At 41.7% G+C, this 26837-nt stretch overlaps 1 protein-coding gene and 1 long non-coding RNA gene across 2 annotated transcripts in view; one reads left to right on the top strand and one right to left on the bottom strand.

The window, feature by feature from the left end:
- The window catches only part of IMPG2 (interphotoreceptor matrix proteoglycan 2), a 64714-nt gene extending 58420 nt beyond the window's left edge, over nucleotides 1–6294 (top strand). Inside the window, exons 17-20 of the mRNA XM_075766877.1 lie at nucleotides 1822–2010; nucleotides 2198–2396; nucleotides 3202–3281; nucleotides 4152–6294. Coding sequence (XP_075622992.1) covers nucleotides 1822–2010; nucleotides 2198–2396; nucleotides 3202–3281; nucleotides 4152–4164 — 481 coding nt within the window. The 3' untranslated portion in view covers nucleotides 4165–6294. The remainder of the gene's footprint in view (nucleotides 1–1821; nucleotides 2011–2197; nucleotides 2397–3201; nucleotides 3282–4151) is intronic.
- The window catches only part of LOC142603920 (uncharacterized), a 35054-nt gene continuing 10044 nt past the window's right edge, over nucleotides 1828–26837 (bottom strand). Inside the window, exons 2-4 of the long non-coding RNA XR_012837798.1 lie at nucleotides 9865–9970; nucleotides 7597–7740; nucleotides 1828–1966 (exon numbers count right to left, since the gene is read on the bottom strand). This is a non-coding gene — a long non-coding RNA (uncharacterized LOC142603920). The remainder of the gene's footprint in view (nucleotides 1967–7596; nucleotides 7741–9864; nucleotides 9971–26837) is intronic.

Raw genomic sequence — 26837 nt, 5'->3', positions numbered from 1 at the left:
TCAATTAGCAAAGTGTTGGTTGATAATGTCATAACACATAGAGAGTTAATTCCATACCAGAAAATTGTATCTGAAAGGCATATTCGTACAGCATAAATCTATTAAAAATAATGCTCTTGGTTAAAAAAAAAAAGTCATAAAAGTAAATAATTGGCCATTTGGGCAAAATCATGTGCAGTTCATAAAATGATCAAGGCACAGACCCCCTGGCTCAAATATTTGCTTTTAAAAAGATACAGATGCATTTGAACAGGATCTCTCTATTTTACAGGTAATGGAAAAGACTTATCACAAGATGTAGACAAATCGATGCTCCCTCTGACATTGCACTTAATTCTTTCCTTTTCAAGCAATGTAACAAGTCTATTTTTAAAAACAAAACATACCTATCAACAGGAGACATTGAATAAAGAATATTACTACTAGTGGTTATTATTTATGTTACTTCGGGTGATTTATTTTTTTTTAAAAGCTTACCTAGAATGTCTCTAAAGTCAATCTGAAAGTCCTAGCAATTAACCGGAGAAATAACAATGTTTTTAAACCTACCAAAACGGGTGCTATCACAGATGTAGTATACATTTTATCATAGTTATATAATGGTGTTAATTAGAAATAGGTAAGCATCTGAACTCAGGCATGCTCCAGCCAGTATTTATTAAGCAATTGTTGGAAAACTTACTTAAAGTATTGCTTACTACTTTCAGAAACTATTGCACATAGTTAGGTTAGAAGACTTATTTTACTGTTCTTTCTTATTAACAAGGTTCATTACTGTGAGTGCTCATAATACCTTACAGTTCCTTGAGTTTTTACAGCAAAAACTCCCAAAAACATACATAATGCAAATACATTATTTTTACTGGTATATTTAAAGTCAGTATTAACATTAAAGTTCTTATGTTCAAAACCACAGCAAGGCAGAAATACTGACTGCTGGTTTGGGTTCGGGCAACCATTTCAACGCTACATCTTGAACGCACACTTCTTTCTAGTAATTTATTTTAAGTATTTAACTAACCATTGTGGAGTTCACTATACTAGAAACTTTCTGCTCGTTTAAGACACCTTCATTTGTATTTACATTACAAGGTGATTAAGACAACTGCTTACTACCTTTACAGTGTTTGCTATGTCACGTGCAAGGTTCAATCAAGGCGTAACTTTTTACTTAAGTCTAGACACCTTCCAGTCTAGAGAGGATACTCTAAATTACAAAACCCACAGGCTTTTTTATCCTTTTATTATTTTACCTATCATCTTCACTCAATTCAGTAACTGGGGCCATTCAGCTCGGAGAAGAGGCGGCTTTCAATACTTAAAGGGGGCTTCTAAGAAAGATGGGGACAGGCTTTTTAGCAGGGCCTGGTGTGCTAGGACAAGGGGTAATGGTTTTACACTATAAAGAGGGTAGATTCAGACTAGTTAAAGGAAGAAATTTTTGACAATGAGGTTGGTGAGGCACTGGAGCAGGTTGCCCAGAGAGGTGGTAGATGCCCCATCCCTGGAAACATCCAAGGTCAAGTTGGATGGGGCCATCTCAGAGCCTAATCTAGTTGAAGATGTCCCTGCTCATTGCAGGGCTGTTGGACCAGATGACAGATGACCTTTAAAGGGCCCCTCCAACCCAAACCATTCCATGGTTCTGTACCAAAAAGGCTGTTCACAATAATAATAATAATAAAAGAAAGTTGGTGCTTGAACATGCAAAGGTATTTATTGAGGTGAGTTAACTGAGGGTATGTCATACCAGGAAGTTAAATACATTTACATTAAGCAAAGCTTTTGCTGGTGTTCAGTTTCCCCATTTCTTTGTTGCAGGTGTCGTGTGGGGGAGAACTGGTGGTACAGAGGAGAGCACTGTGAAGAATATGTCTCTGAGCCACTGGTTGTGGGTATTGCAATTGCTTCTGTGGCAGGATTCCTTCTTGTGGCGTCTGCTGTCATCTTCTTCTTGGCCAGGACCCTTCGAGACCAGTACACAAAGAGTGACACTGAGGACTCACAGGGGTAAGTGACACCGTGTAATATTTTAAAACACATCTTCTACAATAAGGATAATTCTGTTGTAAGTCTTCTATCACACAGTTGAGAAACAACAGGATGTACAGGTGCCTCCAACTGCCAGGCTTCCTTAATCTATCTGCCGCCCTTCCAGGCTGCAGAGAAGCTCACAGTTTGTTTATTGCTCCCCCAGGCAGGGTGACAGCCTCTCATCCATTGAGAACGCAGTTAAATACAACCCCATGTATGAAAGTGATACGACTGGCTACAGCCATTATTACCGGAGATACCCTCAGCTAACGTCCTACAGTTCTACCAGTGCAGAGACATCCACAGACTACAGCAGTGAAGAGATCAGGCACATTTATGAAAACAGTGAGCTTACTAAGGAGGTAAATTACCTTGTTTTCATAGCGGCATGGAAAAGATCACGTGAACAATAAGCTCATTGCACACTTGTAACCTGAGAGCTGGGCCCAACCTGTCCCCCGTGTCTGTGCTCTAGATACACAAGTTGCAACTACTGGAGAGAAGAGAGAAAAGATTTCTTTCCCTGCTGGCTATTAGGTATAGAGAAAGGAATGGGTGTGTTCTGACCTGTAATGAATGTCACACAATAGAGGAGCTGACTGCTTAAGCAACTTCACGGGAGCTGGAGAGGTTTGCTGCTCTACTGCTCAACACAGCCTTGAGCTTTTAATGCCAACTACCTTCTGTAAGAGTCGTTATGCAGTGAAAAGCTGGCACATCCAGGCCTTTTTACAGGTTTGGGATTTTTTTTTTAAAGTTTAGATCTTTCTATAACCTGCAGGTTAGATCACATTTTTCTCCTTTCTTCCTGTATACACAATATCCAGGATTTACTCTAGAAGGCTAAAGAGAAGGGATTTACATCCAGGAAGTAACCACAGATCCTTAAGCAACTGTGGGAGGTGCGAATCCAGCCTGTAGCTGGGCTTGTAGGCAAAGTATGTGTATTTAAAAATAAAGTATTACTGAATTCCAATGAACTGCTTCACTTTAAAAAAAAAAAAAAAGGCAGTAAAGAAGAATTTTAGTATTGGAGTGCCCAATTTCAAGCTCTACTCCTTGAAATGGCAAAGCATAGAAGCTTAATTTTCAAAAAACAGAAAGCAGTTATTTCAGTAGTATTCTAATTTCTATTATGTCCTTACAATTGTGTGTGTTGTCTTCTAGGAAATTCAGGACAGAATTCGAATTATAGAGCTCTACGCTAAAGACCGTCAGTTTGCAGAATTTGTTAGGCAGCATCAAATGTGAGTGAAATGTCTTGTCTGGATAACTTCTTTGATGTTTTCTCATGTGGCCTTGACTGCATTACTGTATTTTTCATATAAAGGGTCTAGAACTGCTGGGGCATTAGAAGTTAAGATTTCAACATTATTTCTGAAGAGGCTCAACCCTTTTAAAGTACTTAAAATAATCCGTGTCAAAAGTAGGTATGTTAACAGCAGCGAAGAGGAATCCCAAAGTTAATGGGTGTCAGAGAAGCACTGACACCAATTTTTAGGTCCTTGAAAGAACCTTCTTAACTCTTCTAGTGTACTTAGTATTGCCTGGTGTTCTATTTAAAACAGGAATTTTAAAAGCATCTTAGTTTATCTGGAGTTCTCAAGACTTGGCAACTAACCAAAAAACCAACAGCTCACTTGCACAATCCTGTCTGGTGTGGTTAGCACCTACCATAATAGAACGCTTACACTTCCAAACAATTAACCAAGCTGAGCTGCCTGCTTTGATGAGAGCTAACCATGAAAAAGGCCATCAAGGAATTAATTATTAGCATACATGCTCTTATGAACTGTACTCTCACTGTAGCAAGCAGCAAATTACAGCTAGCTGTGTTAGTTTGAAAGATAGTGTAACACAAGTCCTTGGGATCCTATTAAAAATAGCTACAGTAGCAAAAATCTTGTGTTCCAAGATCATCAACTATACTTTTCTTTTTTTTAATTGCAAATAACAGCAGTTCACTTTTTTCCATGTCAGTTGTTCATTTTTCATCTTGAAAAGGATCAGCATCTAAATTTTCCACAGCTGGAAAGTAGTAAGGGCTGCCTTACTGCCTCGAATCCAATGTTTGAAAGAGACTAACTTAATCATTGCTTCTCTGTTTTTCATTTCAGGAAGCTGCTTTAAGAAAAAAAAGAAATCAGTAGAATGCACGTGGGAGATAAAGACTACCTTGTTGCCATAGCAATGGGCTCAGATGTAACTACAAAGTTACTTATAGTCTTAACATTGCATGGATGGATACAGATGTTTTCTAAATGAATGGCTAGAACTTACAGATGTCTGTTTATCTCAATTACTTCTGGCTTTTCTGTGTAAAGTGACATTTTTAAGAGGTGATCAGAAGTGGCAGAGGTTATGAGAGTTCATTTTTCTTTAACTCTGAAATGGACAGTGTAAATTTGTATACTGAGGCAAAAAAATTTCCTCGGGTAAGAGAAGATATGCACAACCAAAATAAAATCTACATTTAAAACCCCTGCCTGGCAGTTATCCCCTCACTGGAGACTACTGTAGCCATTTCACAGGTATAAAACACTAGTGGAAAGAAATATTTGGTTTGCACAGGAACAATTTGTAGGGGAGAACTATTGTGCTAGAATGACATTAGCATTATTTTAGAGCATTCCCACTATAAACACAAACATAACCTCGCTGGAAAAATTGTTCTTTTGTACAGATGCCCGATATACATTTTGTCACCTGGCACCAGCAAAACAGGACAGAGCACCTCCAAAAGGCTCTCCCCGGTGCCTGTCAGTGACCCCTCGGCAAGGCAGGGCAGTGCTGCTGCAGTACAGCACCCTGGTTTTAAAGCCAGCTGCTCCTGACAGACACACCAGCTGGGGCACAGAAGGGCCTCTATCATACCAATGTTCTGTGAAGCTGAAGTGACTAACATTGACTTTTTTGTATGTAGACAAATGGTTTGATATTTTACAAGTTAGTATGTATTATTTATTTGTTGTGTATTTCCCTACCAGCTTATTTTTCATAATAGATTTAACTGTTGAAATAGAAAGATGAATAGGTTAATGATGAAATACTACAGTGGCATTTGTGCCCATCCTTTTTAAAAACGTATTTAGTGTTTACTCAATGTTGAATTCAGCCAACTAATATTTGACTTTTCTTTACTGAACTTGGCAATAGCCTGCCACGAACTCTGTTTCAAAATCAGGCTGCGCTATTTAAGTGCATGCATATTTGGGATGGCAGCAATTTCCTATGGGGAAGGGAAAAAAAAAAGAGATTATCCTTGGCTTAGTGGAAGTCAGTGTAGAAATCTTTAAACAGAAGTGATCAGCCTGAGACATTTTAAAGTAGCTAAATTGAGGTGGGGACCTCCCTTGGTACAGAAATGGAGTTTTATCTTTAAGTTAGGAAGAGAGTTGTGACTACGTGTTGAGGTGTGTCGGAGCTCTGTTCAGTCACCCAGTGTCTCTTGTTTAAGGCATTAACCTGGCTGTCAGGGTTAGGGCACTGATAGTCTCACATTAGCTTCTGCTAGCAAACAAGGCCAAGTCATTTGTTATTTCTACAACATCTGTAGTTCTTGGCCCACATGTGCCAACAGCCACCTGATACTGTTTAGAGTTAAGTGATAATGAGAATTACTTACTTGTCCATAGGCAGCTTAGCTAAACAAGTGAAGATTTCAACGCAATTCCTCTTGTGTTCTGGAGAACCTCACTGGATTGCTTGCGTAGCATCTTCTTGCCTTGAGTGGCAGGGAATGGGTACCAGAGTCACACATCTGTCAAATGCTTAGATAAACCACTGTAAGCCCAAATAATGCAAGCCAGCAGGAAGTAATACGGTGCTGCTGAACACTCCTGTGACCAGATGTTACAGGCTCTCAGAGCAGCTGGTCCAGAGGGTCTGAGGCACAGCCCACTCCCTCCTGCCCTTGCAGCAGCACGGCTGAGCCATCCTGCTACACCAAGGCCTTGTGATCATGGTAACTGCACAGTGTGGAGGAGTACTGGGCTCAGGGGTGGCATCAGCTTGTGACTTCTTTCTGTGCAGCTGGGCTACTAGCCCTGGGAAGCCAGCTTCAGTGCTGCTCCTGCTAAGTGCAGCTGTGGGTGGTGGCTGGGATCAGGCATGTTTTAAAGGTATTCTTGTATTTGCTGTGCACAAACTGAGGAGAGTCTCGGTCACACTGGGTATGAAGTATTTCAGTGTATATATGGTGAATCTTATCTTTTTGTGTGTGTGTGTATACATATGAATATAATGTTATCTTAATTTCATTACAATAAAAAATTATTTCCAAAATATTTTTTCTATAAAGTTCATGTAGAGACAATGAGTTTGATATGAAGAGAGAAGGGATCTCAGCCGTGATGATTTGTGCGTGTAGGATCAGAAAGTTTGTTGTTTTGGTTTTTTTTAAACAGAGTTGGTTAAGCTGTTAAACTCCTTTGCTAACAAAAGTGCCAAATGTGATTCATTATCACTTGCAAGGTGATACTCTGAAAATTCATGCTGAGAAGTACGTAATTGAGTGCTCTGCTTTCAATTAAGCTCTTTCTTTGCTCATTTTGAAGATGTTTCGGCTGTAATCAAAGAGGCAAAACATGTTGTTACTTAGGTGATCTTGAAGTCTTAAACATAAAAGCAAACACCCCCTCCCCTTCAAACCTCTTCATCTAAACTGATGATACATCTGACAGCACGCCAAGAAGGACTTAATGAACTTTCTTTGATACTTTCCCAATCCAAAGCAAAGAACTCTAAATATCCTACCAAAAAACCCAAAGCAAACCAAAAAAACCCCACAAAAACCAACCCCACACCAGCTCTGTGTACCAATCTACCACTACTTGTTATCAGTTAACATGCAGGTTTTCACTTGCTAAAAGTAACAAGTGCAGGTTTGAATGACTTTAAGGACATGGACAAAAGCCGTTATTGTTTACTGAACACTGACAGGTCTATCAGCCCTGGAGGGGCTAATCAATTTCACACAGCAGAAAAGAGGCCCTGCACGACACTGTCAGCTGCCCCCTTAACAGAGTATCTATCTCAAACATACAGCAACCTGTTTTGGACCACACTGCCACGTACTGCAAAAACCACTGGTTAAGTTCTCCCTATAATATTTTTGGAGTCTTTCACGGCCTTTTCTTCCCTTTTACACCTCAAGACACCTGTCCGCACTGGTAGAATTCTACTATGGCTGGTAATTCGAACAGAGAACAAGCATTCAGAGTTGCAAGACTGACAGCATTTCAGGAACTGTGTGCTTGCCTTTTTTGTGGTAGCTTTTTAGTGAAGGACAGAGCCTTCCACAGCAAAAAAAAAATACTCAGTTACTCCGTATCTTTTAGCTATTCTGTTAAGGTCCAGTCTGTGGGCTTCAGGTACCACTGGGTAACAATTTGGTTCTGGACATCAGATTTCTTCAGGTCTTCAGAGATACCTGAAACTGTAATTTTCTCCTATCTATCTCCTCCAAAGCAAGGAAGCACGGATAAAGTTTAGATTTTTTAAGAACTTACAGCTTAATTGCTAAAATGGAAAAAACATTTAACAATCAAGAATTTCACTCACATGCCTCATCAGACCTGCTGGAATCAGTCCTTGTGAAAGGCTGCAAAAGGAGCACAGGAAAACTGAGCACTCTTCCACATGAAGTCTGTGGAAAGCAGGCATGCTAAGGTGGTAGAGCTCCAGAGCGGGGACAGTCATCTCATCCTATTAAAACACAAAGCAAAAATATTCACCAACACCAATCTATCTGTTTGTCAGCACTGTCCGACAGACACAGGCTGACCTTGTACAGCATAGGAAACGTCACGGGGCATTGCTACTATTTAAATATTAGTAGAAAGCAAACAGAAATTTCGTGGCACTTTTTTACTGGAGTGTACTATAGCACCAGCAGCATTTCTGTCTCACCTGTCCAGTATGGGAACAGATGCTTTATGTTCTACATAACATCCATCCATTTGCTTTCATTTCTCAACTGAAAAAAAAAAATCCAAAGCTATTTCTGGATCAGAAAAGGCAATTTTTTCATTTGTCAGTCTAAGCAGGAATTATTTTTTTTACCACATTCAACATGAGCTGGGTCTCCTACTCCAGATTATTAATGATCCCCAGGAATTTTAGTTGAGTTCCTGTCCTCTTGGACTCTGGTCCATGCTGCCTCTCACCCTTCCTGCTGGGTCATCCACTGCACTTTGCACACTCACGGCAGGCAGCTCTGCTTGGAGGATGACAGCAGGTGGCAGGACTAAAACGACAGGTTGCCTGAGGCGCTACAGCCGTTCAGGAGGAGCCAGCTGAACATTACCTCAAACCCTGTCCTTTTAGTTTTCCTGTGTTTCCAATTCAACACAAAACCAGATTTTGACTCTTTGGCTTCAGGATGAAAAATACCCTCAATACTGGAATGCTGTGGGACACATGCTGATTTTTTTTTTTTTTTTAAATCAGTTCTGCCATCAGCACATCTAAGGACTATGTTTATGTATTAAGTATGTAAGTTGGAGTAAACTACACTTAAAGCCTGACCCTTTATAAGGGCCACCCCCCCCCTCACCAGCTCTCATTTATACAACCAAAATGACAAAAAATACTATCTGTCTTGAATCATTGGAGGCTGAAATGTTATTCAAAAGTCACATACTAAACACAAATCAGAGTTAGTGTTAACTGGAGTTGCGATTGCATCTCCACAGCTGATGACCAGATGGGGAAACTATGCCTTTCTGGAAAGGCTGACATAGCTTGAACAGAAATGAAAGCAGGAACAATAATGGATACGGCCATACATCAAAACTTTACGCAGTAACACAGGCATGTGGCTGGATAAAAGAGGGCAAGGGAAGAGGCAGACTCTCGGTGGTGTGCACACAAGCAATCCCAAGAGTGAAAGACCTCTATCTACTCATGGGAGACAGCTACAAGGAAATTCACTCAGCTCTGTCTAAAGAGGATTACACAGTGATTAAATGATCTCTCATCCCATAAAGGGAGGAGGATGCAAAGCACTTCTAGCACCAGCGCAGAGCTCGAGTCTCCTAGCATGACATACAGGTAACTGCTGGATGCAGGTCGCTGTTCACATTTCCAGTCATCTGCTTAGTAGGGGGCTGGCTGTTGTTTCCGTCCTTCTTTTCAGATGGGAAGATCAGAGGGTTTTGATCCACAAAAACGCTTTATGCAGCTCTCCAGAAACCAGTGACCACTGCACAGCTGGGGCTTTTTTGTTTTTTTCTTCTTTTCAGTATTTCTTATTTAAAGTTTTGGTCTAAAAAAACCACCACACACAAACCAGAACAACCAACACAAAGAAAACCCCACAAAAACAAAACCCCAACTTCCCACACTTACTCTTTTAGGATTTGCTTTCTACCTGCTCACCTTAGGCATGGATAGAAGCCCACAGCCATGGTGAGAAGGCAGTGAGGTTCTGCAGAGCCCCTCCACGCCACCAGCATTCTCCCCTTCTCCCCACCACACCAGCATTTATAATGTCAGCTCATGCGTGCCTGCCTTAAAAACATCAAGCAAAACAAACCACCCCAGACAGCAACATCCTCCCAAGGCTTGCAGTGAACATGGCTGGGAGCCTCGCACATGCAGAGACTGACCTTTCAAGAGAACCAAGTCTTTTGCATTATGCATACAGCTCCTGATGGGACATGTCATGTCTAATGCAACACTGAATACACCAAGCTAACAAAAAGCAGAATCAGTGGGTAGACGACTTAAGAGTAGGGCTGGTGGTGTTTTGGAGCCCTTCTCTCACCACACCACAGGATTCCACTGACATTTTTCAAAAGGCAAAGCGCACAAGAGTTCTGCGCTTACCTGCCAAGAAAATAGGAAATGGAAGCTGCTGGTAAGACATTTGAAGCAGAGAAACAGTCCATGGTTTGCAGGCAGCATAAGCCAGTCTCAGAAGGGATCATGTAGCCTGGGAAGGAGGAAGAAAGGCATGTTAGGAGCAGCAAAGCAAATAAACGGGGTTTTTTCCTATATAAGGAAGAGGAGAAACATTCCACAATCACTATGGTTTGATATGCATTCAAGTCAATAAGCTGTCCTGGCTAAGTATCCTTAATACTGCATTGTGGAGGGGAGGGCAGAACTCACTGTTTTGCCCAGTCAGGCCCTCTGCAACCTGCAGCTGCCACATCCAGAGATAATCACAGAGGAAAATTTAACTACAGCATACAGATCGAGCAAAGGAGGTTAATTGGAAAATTTTACTTCTGAAATATTAGTGAGGGATGTGCGTGACCAAGTATAGCTGAGGTTCTGCAGCTTCACTGCTCAACACTTACTTGAGAACTGTCTTGCAGCTAGTACCCCCAGCTGTCTATGAACAGGCTTGTAAACCATCAACTGTTCCTCTCCAGATGGAGCATTGCACAGTGTTCCACGTCATGATATAAAAACCTGATTAGCTGCGCTGACCAGTATGTTCCATAAACATATAACAAAACTTCCCACTGTTTAATTATTTGTGTGCAAAAAGCAGATAATTTTGTAACACAAAAAACTTGAACTGGCAGATCATGGGGGAAAAAAAACCCACAAAAAAACCCAGCAAAAATAGGAGAGCTATTCAGCCCTGTAATATAGAAAACCAAAAATGTGAATTCTTCAACCCTCATGTGAATCTCTCTCATGAACATTTTTAAAACCAGCTCTAGTTAACTAAGTCTCTTGCAGTCCAATGTCGAAATGGTCGGGCACAGTCCCTGTTCTGCTTTGGGAGATGGGAAACCTCAAATCTAGCAAAGATCAGTCTACAAACAGGATGCATTCAGGGACCACATTTGAAAACCAGAAGTATTTATCCAGTTTTAAATGTCAGATCATGCAGAAACCCACATGCAATTCATTCTGAAAAACAGATCTGGTACAGCAAAATAAAATCACTTACTCTTTGATGGGATTTTCTAAGATCATCAGCTGTCTCACACAGCTGGAGTTAACTTGATCATTTCAGGACTTCTGCTCATCTACACTGTGCTTGCCTCAAAATCCTGCCACTTTGAGCTTTCTTCCTTCCCCTCTAGTTAGTGTAAACAATATCAAAGAACTTCAGCTTGGAAGGGCCTAATTAGGACTTGGTTCAAATTAAAGAAGTGTTCAACGCAGCCCACTAGCAACAGCAATACTAACTGCTCTACATCTGCGTCAACTGGATCTCATTTCAGGATGCTTTTGGGGGTGGGAAGAAGGGGCAAAAGAAGGGGAGAAAAATGGACAAAAGACAAAGTTGGGCTACTGTCTGGGTCAGCAACAAGTCAGAAACAAAAGCCTAAGTGAAACTGTAGCTGCAAGCACACTGCAATGGAAGCAAGCAGTCCTGTCCACCTCTGGTTTTAAAGACTCCTACTAAGGGCAGAACAAAGGACAGAAGTATTTTCACAACAGGAGTGAAAGGAGCAGAATTCCTTGAGCTTTGGAGGAAGCCTGGAGGGACGTTTGCACCACAGGACATGAGGCACTCAAGGAAATACTCCTTTCAACTTTGAGTCTGTTTGCTATGTGCACTGAAACATCTGCTCTGGTTTTCCACACACAGAGCATGGTAAAACCAGAGTTAAAAATCTAACCTCTGAAATGAACTATGAGATGAACTAGAGCCAAGGCAAAGAATACCTTCAAACTGGAGGAGGAAGGGCCAAGGGGAAGAGCACTCGTGTTTCTTACCAGTGCCAAAACTCACAATTTGAAATCTCTCTACCTTTCCACACTTTTTGCGCCAACATAGGAAAAAAAACCCCACATACTGTTTCAGTTGGTTGTTTTGGTTGGTTGTTTTGTTTTGTTTTTTCCAAAACATAGGCTGTCCTTCCTTAACTTCCCAGATGAACTGTTCTATTTTTATTATCTATAATTACTGCATACTCAGACTCCTATCCCCAAACTCTACACCTGCATTGCCACTATGGCAAAACTTCTCTCACTAGCAGCTTCCACATACCTCTCCAACTCTAAGCTTCCTTTATTCAGAAGCTGAGAACAGAATGTCCTCCTATCAATCCAGTCATGTCTTTGTTTTCAATCTGTACTAAAATATTGCAAGAGCTTTTTCCAAAGCAGGTGTAGTGGGTTTTGGTTTAGCTTGTTTTTAAAATCAAAATGCAGCAATCTCACTAAGATACAGGATTGTTTTACTGATAACTATTTAAGATGTCAGATGTATAAACACCTTCTCATATTCATTCCAATTCAAGGGCACGGCTAGCAGTCTGCACCTCTATACCTGTTGATGTGGGGCAGAGATACTATACTTTCTCCACTTTTTATGGTACCAAAAGGTGACCAAATAGCCATGTCTGGAGTCCTATTCTCCATCCCAAGAAGCAGGAAGAGATGGATCAGCATACTCTAGTTACAAGGTTTTTGGTTGACTCCAACTTACAAAATCTCATTTGCAGCTGCCTTCAAAATACCATATGGATATATGTGGTTCTCCTGAGCATCAGCAAGAAAGCCAAAAGCAATCACAGCCTGCCAAGCAACTGTCAGCTCAGTAAAGCTTCCATATAATATGCAGACCACAAACAGCCAGCATCATACTAGAAGGGAAGACTATTAGCTTAACTTGGATTTAGGCCAGCGGTCTACAGGTAAAGATCCTGTGCAGGGTAGCACAGGGTGAAGTTCAGTGTAGGTTAATTTGCCTTCTTGGGTAAGCTAGTCTACATAGACTATGAGGCCACTCAGTTGAGCCAGTATGTGCACGGCAAAGCTGGCTCCAGGCCCGTCGCAGCGGAGCACACGGGACAGCACAAGTGATGGCTCGAGCAGTGCTGATTCAACTGCCTTGATCAGCAACAGAGCTCTGGAAAACCAGACTGGTGGCAGTGGCTGCTGGAGTGGCTGGCAATTGCTGGCCTGGAAAGGACCATCCCCCAGGGGCAGCCAGCATCCCTCTCTTCATTGCTCCTGCACCGACAGCGGGTGTCCTCTCAGCAAGACCCCTACCCATGCCTTCCCACAAGTAGGGAGGCCAAGCCCACTCCTCCAGTGATCATAGGGTAAGTCAGTCTGGCTGAGAAGCAGTGTGCTAGCTTTGGTGGGTGCCACGTATTTGTGGGTACTGGCTCCTGGCATACTCACAGTGCTGTCCTGGTTCTCTAAACAAGGCAGGGTGGAAGGGTGCTGGGTGCTGCCCACTGCCGACGATGGTAATGCTGAAACAGCAGCTGCAAAACTGATGTTTTCCAATGTCTCCTGAGAACACTGAACCACAAAGACAAAAGTATTCTCTGGTTTCATGTGTCTGAGGACAACTCTCCTCATCGTTTACTATAGAAACTGGTTCCATGACTGACTGCTCTGCAGAAGACATTAACTACTCATATAGTCTTTGCTTCTTAAAGGAAGACTGAATAAATGCAGTTCTATTCAAAGTGCCAGCATAAGTTTTCACATTTTTCTTGCTTTGAAAGTATTTCTTTAAATCACGCTGGAATGCTTAAGCCTATCACTTTTAATAAGCAACTTGTCAACTCAGACATTGACACATTTATGAAAAATCTGCTGCAAAGTGTTTCTGAAGATTAAAAGCTTCTGTTTCTGTTTCTTTGTACATAAATGGTATTTACTCACATGTCTTTATAATATAAAACATTCCTCAGAAGATATAACTGTTCAGCCAAACAGCCTTAATTCAAGCAGCAGTATTTTGCACCTACCCATGCAGTATCTGTACTGAAGCAGAAGCTGTTTCAGTGGTAATACAGTCATGTTAAACATATTTCATTAAGATCAAATTAAACATGCTCCCATCCCTTTCTAGAGGCAGTGTGTTGCAATTAGGATGCTTTCTGCAGAAAGCTGGCTGAACATTCCCCTCTGGACACCTACTAGCTTGAAGAACATCCAGCCACTGAATCCCTAAGCATGTCCTATGGGTCCAGAGTTCATCACAGGCTAGTCTCAAAATCTTGTTGTCTAGGTAACTCCTTCAACACTGATGATCTCCTTTGCATCCCCCTCCAAAACTGCCACCCACTCATGCAGTCATCAAGGTCCAATCTTTAATATCCTCCCTGTATCATAAATAAACCCTGCTCCCAGAACCTCAGAACAGTCTCATCCCAGTCTGGTAGATTCTTGCCAGCAGTGAAAAGAAGCACTGGCCATTGTTCACAATAAAACATTTTTTGTGGTAATGATCAGATATTATCCACCAGAACATGTATCACTTCCCAAGTTATCACACTTATTTGCAGTTTGCCTCTCTGCTAAGGCTGCCCGTGACAGTCCATATCCACTGGAGCCTGCAATGAGACGACAAACTCATTTCCCATAAGCCCCCAACTCACTATCCAAGGGCAATTAATTTTCTAGTTGGCACTGAATCTCAAGAACACTCACATAAAAAGAACACAAACCTAAGTTACACTTCATCTGAACATTGTCCACATAAATAAGCATGGACATTAATGCAAGAGAGATGTCAACACTAAAAGGTGTTGAAAATTATTTTAGGAATAACGAATGCTTCAGGGATTAACAGTACCATATGGTACCTTTCACCTCCAACTTGTTGGTACAAATCCAGCTACAGCAGCATGGATAAAAACCTTTACCATCTGCTGACTTATTACTTTATGGAAAATAAACAGGCGTTTGTATCTCACACACACAAAACCCACCATCATACCTGGAAGTCTTGTTGGCTTTCTTAGTAGAGGGATCAAAGAGGGCCAGAGTACTCTTCTCTCCCCCAGTAAAACTAGTCTATCTACATAAGAAGTGAGGACAGCTGAATGCCAAATACTACTACCACCCACTATCAGAAATGAAAATAGGATCTACCATATTTCCAGCAACACTCTTTTTCAAGGAACAGGAGGATTTATAGCTTTCAATCTGAAATCTCATCTGCAGCAGGCGTAACAATTTTCTCCCTCCCTACAAGCTTTATCTCGCTTGTATTCTTAGACCATCACTGCTATAAAATATTTCACATATTGGCCTTAACAAGGAGGCCTGAAGTAATCAGCATCCATACCCCATGGTTAATTTGAACATTATCTTTTTTTATTCAAGTACTGTCCAAGTTTGAGTTACCTGGTACGTTTAGAAATTTGCTCTCCCGTGCTCCAATTTCTTGCTATGAATTAGAAAGGAGGTATTATTAATTATTATTATTATTGTATGAAACATGCAAGCAGTTACTACTGGTTTTACACTTAATAGCAACAAGTACATAAATATCCTGAGTTCCCTCATCTCAATCAATTTATGTGGAAATCACTTTCTGTATAGCAGAATTTACTGGCTGTTTAATACATCTTATCTTTGTTAGTGACATATGGGAGCTTCTCTGAATACCTTGAGACTGGAATAGTCAGAAGATAATTTGCCTTCTTTAAAGCTCTATTTTTATCCTGGAGCAAGTGGAGTTTTTTTGGCTAAGGCTGAATGTAGCCACTCTCACAACATGTAATGATCAGAAGCACAAATCACATCAGAGAAATCTCTTAAGTTTCCTTGGCAAATCTGCACCTGCTGTTTTGTAGCTTCTTAATAAAAAACCCCCAGTAAGTATTCTTATTTCATTACCCCATGTACACTTTGAACACTACAGACCAAAAAGGCATGATAATACAGACCAGAGACTTTCTATTATTCCTCCTTTGACTGTTTTATCAGTATGATTAATGCAAATCAAGTAAGACAAAGCTAAAAATAACTGAGAGATTTATTAAACCAAAGATCTGCCAGAAACATCATCCTACAAATCACATTTTGTCTTTTCATACACCACTCACACTAGCTCCCTGGTCTGACCACCTGTGTCTGGACACACAGGCTCCCCAGGGAAAATTTTCATGGATCTCCTAGCCTTTTCCAGGTATCTTTGAGCTTTTATCCTTACTCTGCCAAATACACACATAATAAAATAAAGCATCAGTGACTACTAAGTTGCTAAATATTCAGGGCCAAAAGTGGTCCTGTACAACAGAGAACAGCTTGCATTAGTTCAAGATGACCAAGCTCCAGGCCCTAGTTTAAACAGAGTGTGCACCTAGGTCTCTGGAACAAGTTCTCCTTTCATTTCCAGTTCTTGTATGCTGTTAATTATACAGCTGCTGAACCATAGTGGAAATCCTGGGTTAATTAATGTGCAAGGTTTCAAGGGGTGCTCTCCCTGAAACTAAGTGCAATGCATAAACAGTTACTCAAGAATTTCAAAAGGACCAACAAGCACATGGACCCAGATGCTGTCATGTCAGCCACTGCCTGCTAGAAAGGCTTAACCCATTTTAGGATTTGCTTGGCACTTATCCATTTAAGATTTTAATCCACAGCCTTTGTCCTTCAGATTCTTCTATGTATCTGTGGCACAGACAGAAGGCAAGACTGCTTAATTTGAGTCTTGTTTTCAGATACCTTCCTTGATGGTCCTGACAAGTTTCCTGTTTCTCATTAAAATCACAGAATGGTTTGGGTTGGAAGGGACCGCAAACATCACCTAGTTCCAACCCCCCTGCCACAGGCAGGGACACCCTCCACTAGACCACATTGCCCAAAGCCCCATCCAACCTGGCCTTGAACACTTCCAGGGATGGGGCATCCAGAACCTCTCTGGGCAACCTGTGCCAGTGCCTCACCACCCTCACAGTAAAGAATTTCTTTCTAACATCTAATCTAAATTTCTTTCAGCTTAAAGCCATTACCCCTTGTCCTACCACTACACATCCTTATAAACAGTCCCTCTTCACCTTTCCTGTAGGCCCCTTCAGGTACTGGTAAGCCACAATTAGATCTCCCTGGAGCCGCCTTTTCTCCAGGCTGAACAACCCCAACTCTCTCAGCCTGTCCTCATAGGAGAGGTGCTCCAGCCCTCCGATCAGCTTCGTGGCCCTCCTCTGGACTCGCTCCAACAGCTCCATGTCTCTCCTGTACTGGGGCCCCCAGAGCTGGACGCAGTACTCCAGGTGGGGTCTCACCAGAGCGGAGTAGAGGGGCAGGATCACCTCCCTCGACCTGCTGGTCACACCTCTTTGGATGCAGCCCAGGACACGGCTTTCTGGGCTGCAAGCATGCATTGCCAGCTCACATTGAGCTTTTCATCAGTCATTACCCCCAAGTCCTCCTTCTCAGGGCTGCTCTCAATCCATTCTCCACCCAGCCTGTAGTTGTGCTTGGGATTGCCCTGACCCACGTACAGGACCTTGCACTTGGCCTTGTAGAACTTCACGCAGTTCACACAGGCCCACCTCTCAAGGTCCCTCTGGCTGGCAACCCTTCCCCTCCAGCGTGTCGACTGCACCACACAGCTTGGTGTTGTTGGCAAACTTGCTGAGGGTGCACTCAATCCCACTGTCCATGTCATGAAAGATGTCAAACAGCATCAGTCACAATACCGATCCCTGAGAAACACCACTTTGTGGAGGATAAATAAAGATTTATGAAAGATCCTATCAGCTACTAGACATGAATTACCTCTCCTCCATGTTACATCTATAAAATTCTCTGTGTTTATATTGTTCACCTATCTAGGCACTTTACCTTGTGCCTCATTAACCACAACATCAGTGTCTAGCAAGCGGTTAAGTGGCATCACTAATAATTTTTGTCTTAAAAACTGCATGGTGAACTACCAGCAAGAGAGCTCATCAGAAAGAATGAAGGAGAAAACCTGGCCAAAATTCTCTTTAATTTTCATTTATCCTTTAAGGACAATCAGGAGAACAGATGGTTTATAATTTCTGCACAGCTTCTGAGTAAAGACAGCTGATCCATTTATTTAAGAGCCTTAGCTCCTGTCAGCCCTGTGTTTGGGAAATGGCATATTGCAAGGTTTCCCCTTATTACAAGAATGCTTTCCCGACAGGCCTGGAAAAATTTAAGCTTCCCTGTCAGTCAGCTGAGCCCCTTTATCCCATTTGGTGACAAACCTTGGATAAAAATAGACTGCCATCTGACTACGCAACTGAGACTGAAAGGCACATGCTGGAATGCAACTGATCTGCATATTACTTAATCAGCTGATGCCTTTTCAGCAAAACTGTATGGCTGCTAGGAAAGCATATGAGACTCCTTTCAAAAGTACACTTAATTAAATTTAAAGCAAGCATTTGGCTTTGGGGCTTTTTTGTTTGGTTGCGTTTTTTTCAAGTGGCTATACTACAGCTTCCCTATTTTAAAGATGGCTTACTAACTTGAGCCCTCTTCCATGTGCTCTGTGTGGAAAGTCTCATGCTATTTTCTTTTCACCTTTTGTGCTTCTCTTCCCCTGTTCACTTTTTGGGACAGAAGGGAAAGATAACAGACTCAAAAGCAAATGTAGCTCAGAAGGCCTAAAAGACTTCTACATAAAGACTAATGAAATGCATACCAATCCACCAGTTTGGCATATGGGAATGACTGTTGTTGGTTATTAGGAAGGTAATAGAACAAATACGGATCAGCCTTTGTGATAGTGATATATTTCATGGTACCCTAACAGTATTAAGACTATTTTGGTTTTATTGACAGAAACTTCTTCTCATGAAGGTTATGCTTCCCTGTCTGAACCCCACATTTTGGACCACAGAGAAACACTCACCTGCCCTCCAACACTGCTTCTACTCCTTCGCTGTCAAATGTATTTAAGCAGATAACCTACAGCACACAGCTATCTCTGCTGAAACTTCTGGGCTGGTACTTAACTGAGAAACTGCAACATTCTTTTGTTCATGCTTCTCCAAGTAATTTACTTTTATACTTCTGTAAGTAATAATAAAAGTCGTATATTTGTGAGTGTTATTATTGTGCCCTAGAAGCAAATTAGAAGGAGTACCTGCCCTTCAAAGAACCAGCACAGTATTTTAGTAAAGAAATAGCACAAGTTTGGGTGCATCAGGGAAGTAGTCAATAACTACTGCCTTCAGGACAGACCAGACTAGAGTGTTACCTCTAGACTGCTACTGCTAAATTACTATGGAAGATACCACTTTAATGATAACTTTCAAGAAAAATTTAAACAAATACTATATTAGATATGAGAGGAAAAGCCAGTTTCCCAGAGAAGTGTGGAGATGCAGTATTAATTTCATTCATTTATGTCACATGACAATTCTGAAGGGAATAGTGGAAAAAAGAAAGTTCCTAATTTTTACTGTCACCCATCCTATAATTACTAGATCATCTTGAAGACATGTCACAGTCCTCAACAGGACTAGGTGAGCAATTAACCCAACACATCACCAGAAGACTACCATGTGTTTATAGTATCTCAGAGCAACATGAATTATAGAGGAAAACATATCTTCTTCAGTCCTCTACTGAAGTCTTTGAGGAGAGAAAGAAATCTCCAAGACATAACTACAATTAGTTTAGGGAAAGCTGCCACTTTCTACTCAAACTCCACAATAGAAAGATTCTGACTGATCCTCTGAATGCTGCTAGAAGGCAAAGCTGTTTACCATTTTGCAAGAGAAGAGCTAAATTACTTTGCACAACCCATTTGCCACCATGCAGGAAGTTTTGTTTGCTTGTCTGCTTTTTAAAAACTAACAATAACATCCTTTTACAAAGTGGTAGTAACCAGTTTGATACAAACAGTAAACAAATTCTTCCTATTCTGCCTACTCCCCATGTCATTTTATTGGATGATGAATGTTTCAGGTCTTGCAGAGGACATGTCCTTAGATCCCAGAGCACACAGGCAAAGTTCAAACTTACATCCTTTTAAAGATGGTGAGTGGTTCTCAGTCCACATATGCATTTTTTAATTGGGATACTAAAAAGAGAGTCTTAATTTTCTTCCAAGAATCACATCTTGCCACCTAGAAGAGGATAGTCTGTAAAGAATGAATGTATATATTAAGGAAAAGATGCTCAGATCACAGCAAAAATGGGAGCTTCCCATGTCTCCAAATGGTACTCTAATCTGCTAGAAGGAAGGTCATTTTAGGATTATTGTAGCATATACTTTCCATTAGCTGGGAGCCTCCTGCTCACCCATATGCTGCTTCTCCTTTTAAGTGCAGCAAGGACTATTCATCCTAGTCATGAGGCTGCATGCAAACTAAATTACTGTATTTGTGCTGACAAGGATCAAATGAATATGTAGGGTCAAAAAAATCTGTAGCAGTTGAGCTAATTATAGTGGGGGGGAGGGGAGATGAAAGCTGGTATGCTGCACTTTTTAACAAGTGATGTGAGTAAACCTGCAGAAGCATAAATTGCAATGCAAATGCAGGAGTGAGAACTTGAGTCATAACTGTCTCCTAGGCCAAGAAGATAGGATATGTGAGCTGTTGACCGTAACATGCTCTCAGCTTTCAGCAATATGAGTAAAACCAGCATGTCCTATTGCTGTTTTAGCACCTTTTTTTGCAGGGGTGTGCTTTCCAGCACCTATTTTTTGTGCCCGTAAGGCACAATAAAGCTCAGTGCAGAAACACCTGGGCTAGCCCTTCTGGACAAGGCGGAGTTGTACCACAGCCAGATTGCAGCTCCCACCCAAAAGCAGAGACAGCATAGAGCTGCACATCAGCAAGCTGAATCACCTGGGGCTTTGTAACAGCGTGCTGATACAGTGACAGTGCATCCAGCTCCAAAATGGGTAGTCTCTGCCTGAGCAGGTACACTGTGCCCTCATGGCATGATACACTCTTGCTTACTGGAGTGCCAGGCAAATTAAGTGCTTCAGCACTCAAAACCTCTGGCCCAACTGGCCAAGTTATCTGTCATAATCACAGCTAAAAGCCTGCAGCAACAAAAGCACTGGAAAGAACAGAAGCCTCATGCTTCAGGTCTTAATTCAATCCCAGGATTAGGGATTAAAAGCACAGGCTTTTGGGGCAGAAGCAAACACTCTGGTGTGGTGAGTTAAAACTTCACATGAAGAACAGAAAAACCAATATTAGTCCTTGCCAACTGAAGATGCTAGGGTACTGGGAAATTTCTTCAGATGGTACACAGTTGCACAGAGGGACTAAGACTTCAGAAATACCTATGTCATGGAGGTAAAATAGGGATGAAGTCCCACTCCTGCCACCTCTCTTACGGACTCTCATCTCTTTTTGCTCCCTTCAACTAACTCCCCTCCCTACAGTGCAGGGATGCTGTTGTAAATCTCAAAACCACCACTGTTCTCATTACCTTCTCTTTGCCTCCAAGACTGCTAAGTAGGTTAAAAGTAGTTATAAGTTCTGCTTCAAATTCTTTTCCAGGCTTTACTGACCTAGCTTCTGTCTTCTGCAGACTCAAAGCTCTAACATCTTCCACGATAAGATGAAAAGCCTTTCCTTCATACTTACTGACCTTAATCTCACCACACTCGTTTAAAAAAAAAAAAAAAAAAAGAGTCCAGCACACACTTCAGCAAGTAGTATCTTGTTTTCCCTACAACTTTAAGCGCACTAAGCCCAACCAGATGTAGTTTTTTTGACAGCCTATAAAACATGTTACCACAAACATATTCTCCACATAAAAGAAAGTGTCTGACTTTGCCATCTCCTCATTTTGTTCCTTAAAATTAGCTGAACTACCCATCACATTCTCACTTTGTCTGGATTTGTGACAATATTCCCTCTGTGTTGGTACAGACACCACGTGGATAAATTTTCATTTCTTCTGGTAAAAAATAAAACCCAAACCCAACAAACAGAACTTCAGGGAATCCCTGGTTTGAGTTTACTGAGGTTTTTCAGTGAGTTAAACTTGCTCACCCTAACTGCAAGGTAATTAAGTTCAATATGTTTGACAACTTGCAAGCACAGAACCAAGAAACACTCTTCACATTGCTGTATGAAAGTCAGTTGTGCATCATATGCATTTCAAAAGAGAGATTCAGCCAACACGTAAACAGCAGAGAGGCACAAACCACTGTAACTTTCATGTAGGTCAAAAGGAGGACAGAGCTGGTTTACCACAGTATTGTCAGGCAGATGTAGTGCCAGTGCAACACGCTTAGCAGTTTTGACCTACAAAGTCCTAAATAACTGTGACTACTCAGGAGACTGCCTTACCCAACTGGGACACTCCTGTGAGTAACATCACTAGAAAATCTTGGGCAGAAAGCTCCTGCATTACTCTTTCTAGCCTGACGTCAAGCGTCAAACAAGGTCTTTTAAACTTCATTTTCCTCTCCTAATTTAAGATTAAAAATACAAAAGGCTGGAGTGACAAGTACTTGATGATTCTGTATTAAAATATGTGTGTTGTTCCCCTGTTCTTGCACCAGTGGCACCGATTTGCTTCTGGCACAATTTCTTTTGCAATTACTGGTTGCCTTCTCGTCACGTTCTATACGGAGCAAAGCGTCACATGTGCTATTAGGTAAAAACTTGTTCGTTAGAACAAATGCCCACCTGGCAGCCATGCAAAAACCACATCTACCTTCTAGTTTATTTGGACCGCTCTATTAATTTGTATGATGTAGTTACACCAGTCACATCCAACACTAGAACCTTCTCTAAATTACCTCTGCTACATTTGTGATTGCACTCTTTACAGTTCTGCTGTAAGAGGGAACAAACACCTTTGATTTGAACTAGGAATAGAATCATAGACTATGTCAAGCTGGAAGGGACCCACGAAGATCATGAAGTCCAACTCCTTCCTCCTCACAGGACTACCTAAAACTAAACCACATGACTAAGAGTGTCATCCAGACATTCCTTGAACTCTGATGGGCTTTGTGCCATGACCACTTCCCTGGGCAGCCTGTTCCAGTGACCAACCACCCTCTCAGTGAGGAACCTTTTCCTACTGTCCAATCTAGACTGTGTGCTGGACTTAAGTACGTACTTTGTTAAAGCTGCTTCAATTATCTTTCAAACAGAAACATTATGAACACAAAGCTGGGGCAACAGCGTGGTGTCCTCAGAAAAACACAGACACGGGTGTGCCTGGAAACGGCCAAGTCTGAGCCAAAGCTGCAGTCTCCTGGTAGTCTCAGCCTGCTCGCTGCAACGCTGCCCGGCAAGAACAGTCCCCGCCGAGAACAGCTGGTAGGAGCCAAGCACCTGCCACCTCCCACAGCCAAGCAATGGAGGAGGTAGTCGACGGGGAAACCCCACCCTTGGGGGTCGAGACCCGGCTGGACCGAGCCCTCAGCAGCCGGGCCTGCCCTAGGGCCGAGCCCGCCGACAGCGGCCTGTGGTGCCGCGCTCCTGCCGCCAGAGGGCGGCAGAGGCTCAGGCCCGGCGCGGCGGGCTGCGCGGGGGGCGCCCGCCCCGGGTGCTACGGCCCGGCCGCTCAGCAGCCCCAGGGCCGGGAAGGTACGCAGTACCAGCTAGGAAGCTCCGTGTTCTCGGCCGCAGGGCTGAACAATCATTTCCAATGAAAAGTACTGTATCTACTGCATTATAGAAGTAAGATAATACTAGTAATGCTTACACATTAACTACAAATATGTAGTTAATTAATAAATCTTTACACATAATTATATAAAACTAGTATATATTTCATAATTTCCTATGAAATCATGCTCTCCTAGGAGTCAAAGCATCAATCCATTGAACTCCCTATCCCACCTGTTCATTGGCAATATCATCTGCTCCAGAGCAAAGTTTTTCTCTAGGAAACTTTTGGCACCAAGTGCTTTATGGCATTGAACTCTAGAGGCTATCTGAACTTGGTAAAAAGTAAATCGACATGAAGTCTGCTACTTGTATTTGACTATAAGTCTTTGCAACAAAGACGTGCAAACTCATTACCTATCTTCTTTCACTGATTGCATACGCTCCTGTATGTTGCCAAACTCTGGAAAGGTTGTATTCCTGTTTATTTGCAATGTTTTCACTCTTCCAAGCCTCATGACATTTCTATCACCACCATTTAATCACCTTTGTTTATCCTGTGTCTGGAATAGAATTCTATTTCATTTGTTCTACCTGTGCAAAAGGCATATAAAGCTCTGCTGCTCAGTGCACACAGATGAGTCCATGGGCTATATATACTCTTTTATAACATGGAAAACATTTATTTAAAAAAACCTGAGTTGCTTGTGAAACTCTGTTTTGTGAAGTGACTCAATATGTTCACCTGTGACAGCAGAATTGAAAGAAATAAAGTAAATACACACAATGTCACTTCAAATGACATTTCACAAGGGACTATCCTCTGTACATAGTACTGTGTAAAGATAAAGCTCATTAGTAGCTGTAGGACAGCTGAAAAAAGAATACTAAGTTCATTTCCCTTGCAAGGTAGGAAACGTTCTTTGCAGACCCCACAATTTTCAGTTCCTCATGCCCAACCTGTGGTACTGGACAAATGGCAGCAAAATATCAGCCCTCACTTCACTGCTCCTTCAAAAGGAGAGGACAACTGATCCCTCCAGCGAATACCATACATTCCTAAACTCTTTCAGTTAAACTAGAACTTAAGTTTATAAAACATCCCATGCTCAGGCCTAAATAACCTTAAATAACCTTGATAGTCTCATAACACAAGTAAAGGTTTAACATGAAATTGAATTCATCTTGATGCCACTCAGTTTTCTAGATCTTTTCTACATTCTCTTTCAGTCATATCTTTTGAAGAAGTCATCCAAGCTGTCACAGAGAGGAGAGAAGCAGTGACACCAAATAAATGAAAGTTCTATCTTAGTCAGGTCAGTTAACCTGATCCGGCTTAAGCTTCATACTTAAAAACTGACTGAAAAATAGTATCTTAAGAACTTTTCTTGCAGCAGGTGAAGATGAAGTAATAACTAAGATACACTGGAAAAAACAAAGGATGACTCAAAACCACACACTTCAGAAAAACATCAGGCACTTGTGATCCCACCAAAAAGAGGCTTTTGTCACTTGAAGAAACAGCTGCATTAGGACACAACCTGACACAATGCAATGGAGCTAGATTTTCTAGTCGTTCTTTGCACCACCTCTCTTTTGGAAACCTGGTCACTTACAGGGTGTATCTTCCATACTTAAAAATTCATTCTATATGTCAAACCTTGGATAAGACCCCTAATCACATCAGTTCAAATCAGCAACAGTGTCACTTAATCAGGAAAGAATTTATAATAGGGAGGGGAGGATGCTCTAAGATTAACATCTGTTGACACTGAATGAGGCAGAGCAGAAATTTGCCTCGTGTACTAACCTTATCCCGACACTAGAAAAAGGAGTTATTTAAGTTCAGACCTTAGATTTTATGCACAGCACATCATGTGTTTGCAGGTCTGTGATGTAAGCCAGCGTCACCCTAATGTGCCTGTATGGACTGAGATACTATCATCGGCTTCTCAGAAGAGCGTGCTAGCTGAGGTCCATCTCTGCGTTGCATGGCTTCTGCTCAGAGCTGGCCAGCATCCACCTGGCGCAAGGCACAGGCAGAGCAAGCTTGGGTCTGCCTGCTAAATACCATGCAAATGACCCCTTACTTTACAGTTCTGGTATGAAACGGACTATACTGTCCAAGAACGCACAATGAACAGAGTGTAATTACACAGTAAAAATAAAAAGAATATAGGTAGAGTTTTCAAGATAGCCAATATATATCAGCTGAAATGCATTCATAATGGTGGACTGAAGGGAATATGGATTAGAGTATATTTTATCCTACTATTATGTTGCACAACATTAGGACTGACTCCTGCTGAATTTTTATAAAATTGCTATTAGAATGAGACCTAACCTCTATATAAATTGCAACTAATTGTCTGTGGCACCTGTGGTTAACCAGAATTTAGAGGCTTAGATACTTAAACTGTGAGCGATGGTGTTTGAGAGCTACCTAAAGCCATACGCTTGCCTAGCATGCTGGCAAGTTGCTAGAATTTGACCATCATTCTGTACTCTGTGGAAAATATCAACTCCATTAGCATGCATACAGCTCAGCTTCAGATGTAAACACACTTCCATTTCATTAGCTGCTCACCAGCTAAGAGTAAGGAGAAAGATAAATTGCTGTGGATTGTGTTTAACATTTTATTTCATTAATCTGTATTACTAACCTCTCATACTGTCCACAGGTATGCAGAGTTTTAACTCCAATGGTAACTGTGTTGAAAACCATGCAGAATCAGCTTGCACTTTACAACAATTAGTAATAGTATCTCACTTTGATCATACAAGCAGTTTAGTCTTGGGGTCTTCATCTTCTCAGTTTTACACAGGAAGCCTGTTTCAGGTCTTAAGAACGTTGAGAACCATCATTTCTCCTCCTCTTTCCCCCTCCTTCCCCCAACCCCCCCAAACCAGCCCAACCAAAAAAAACCCCACAAACAAAACAAGAGCTGCTTTCCAGGACAGTAGGCTGATGGTATTTTCCAGATCTTACAAGACTAGGGTTTTTTTTCAGACTGGTCAAGGATAGAGAAGAAAACCAAGTGAGCAATAAGGAGTTGACAACAAAGCTGCAGTTTGTGGTTTTTTCTGTAGTGGATGAGGAACTTATATGAGATATACACGTCCCTCCCTCCATGACAAAACAGTTACCAACACATCTTTTCTCAGACACTAGTATTCTCATAGAGAAATGCTCTAACTGACATCCTGAATTACCAGAGATTACTTCACATGTTTGGTCAACAAGGACAGCTTACCAAGTTGTCACTCCGCCCTCCAACAAAGTTATTCCCTTGCCCAGTTCAGGCTACAGTCTTGAGAGTCCTATTGCTTATTCTCACCTCACTCTGAGGAGTCTGTGCTGGGTCTTTAGAAATACACCAGGAGCCGGTCAAGGTTGCCATCCTTACTGACTGATAATACTACTGAAGTTACTGCAGGGACTGCTCCCCTTTCCTAACTGAAGCTACCAATTGTCACAGGACAAGTGCCTCATTACAACATTGCTCATTACTCTTCCTCTGCAAAGATATGTCTGTAGGACATACATCATTGCTGTGTAACTAT

Source organism: Balearica regulorum, chromosome 1 (genome assembly GCF_011004875.1).
Source record: "Balearica regulorum gibbericeps isolate bBalReg1 chromosome 1, bBalReg1.pri, whole genome shotgun sequence".
In the NCBI taxonomy this organism is placed as follows: Eukaryota; Metazoa; Chordata; class Aves; order Gruiformes; family Gruidae; genus Balearica; species Balearica regulorum.
Note: the sequence above shows the minus strand (reverse complement) of the source record. Positions and strands in the feature narration are given on the sequence as shown.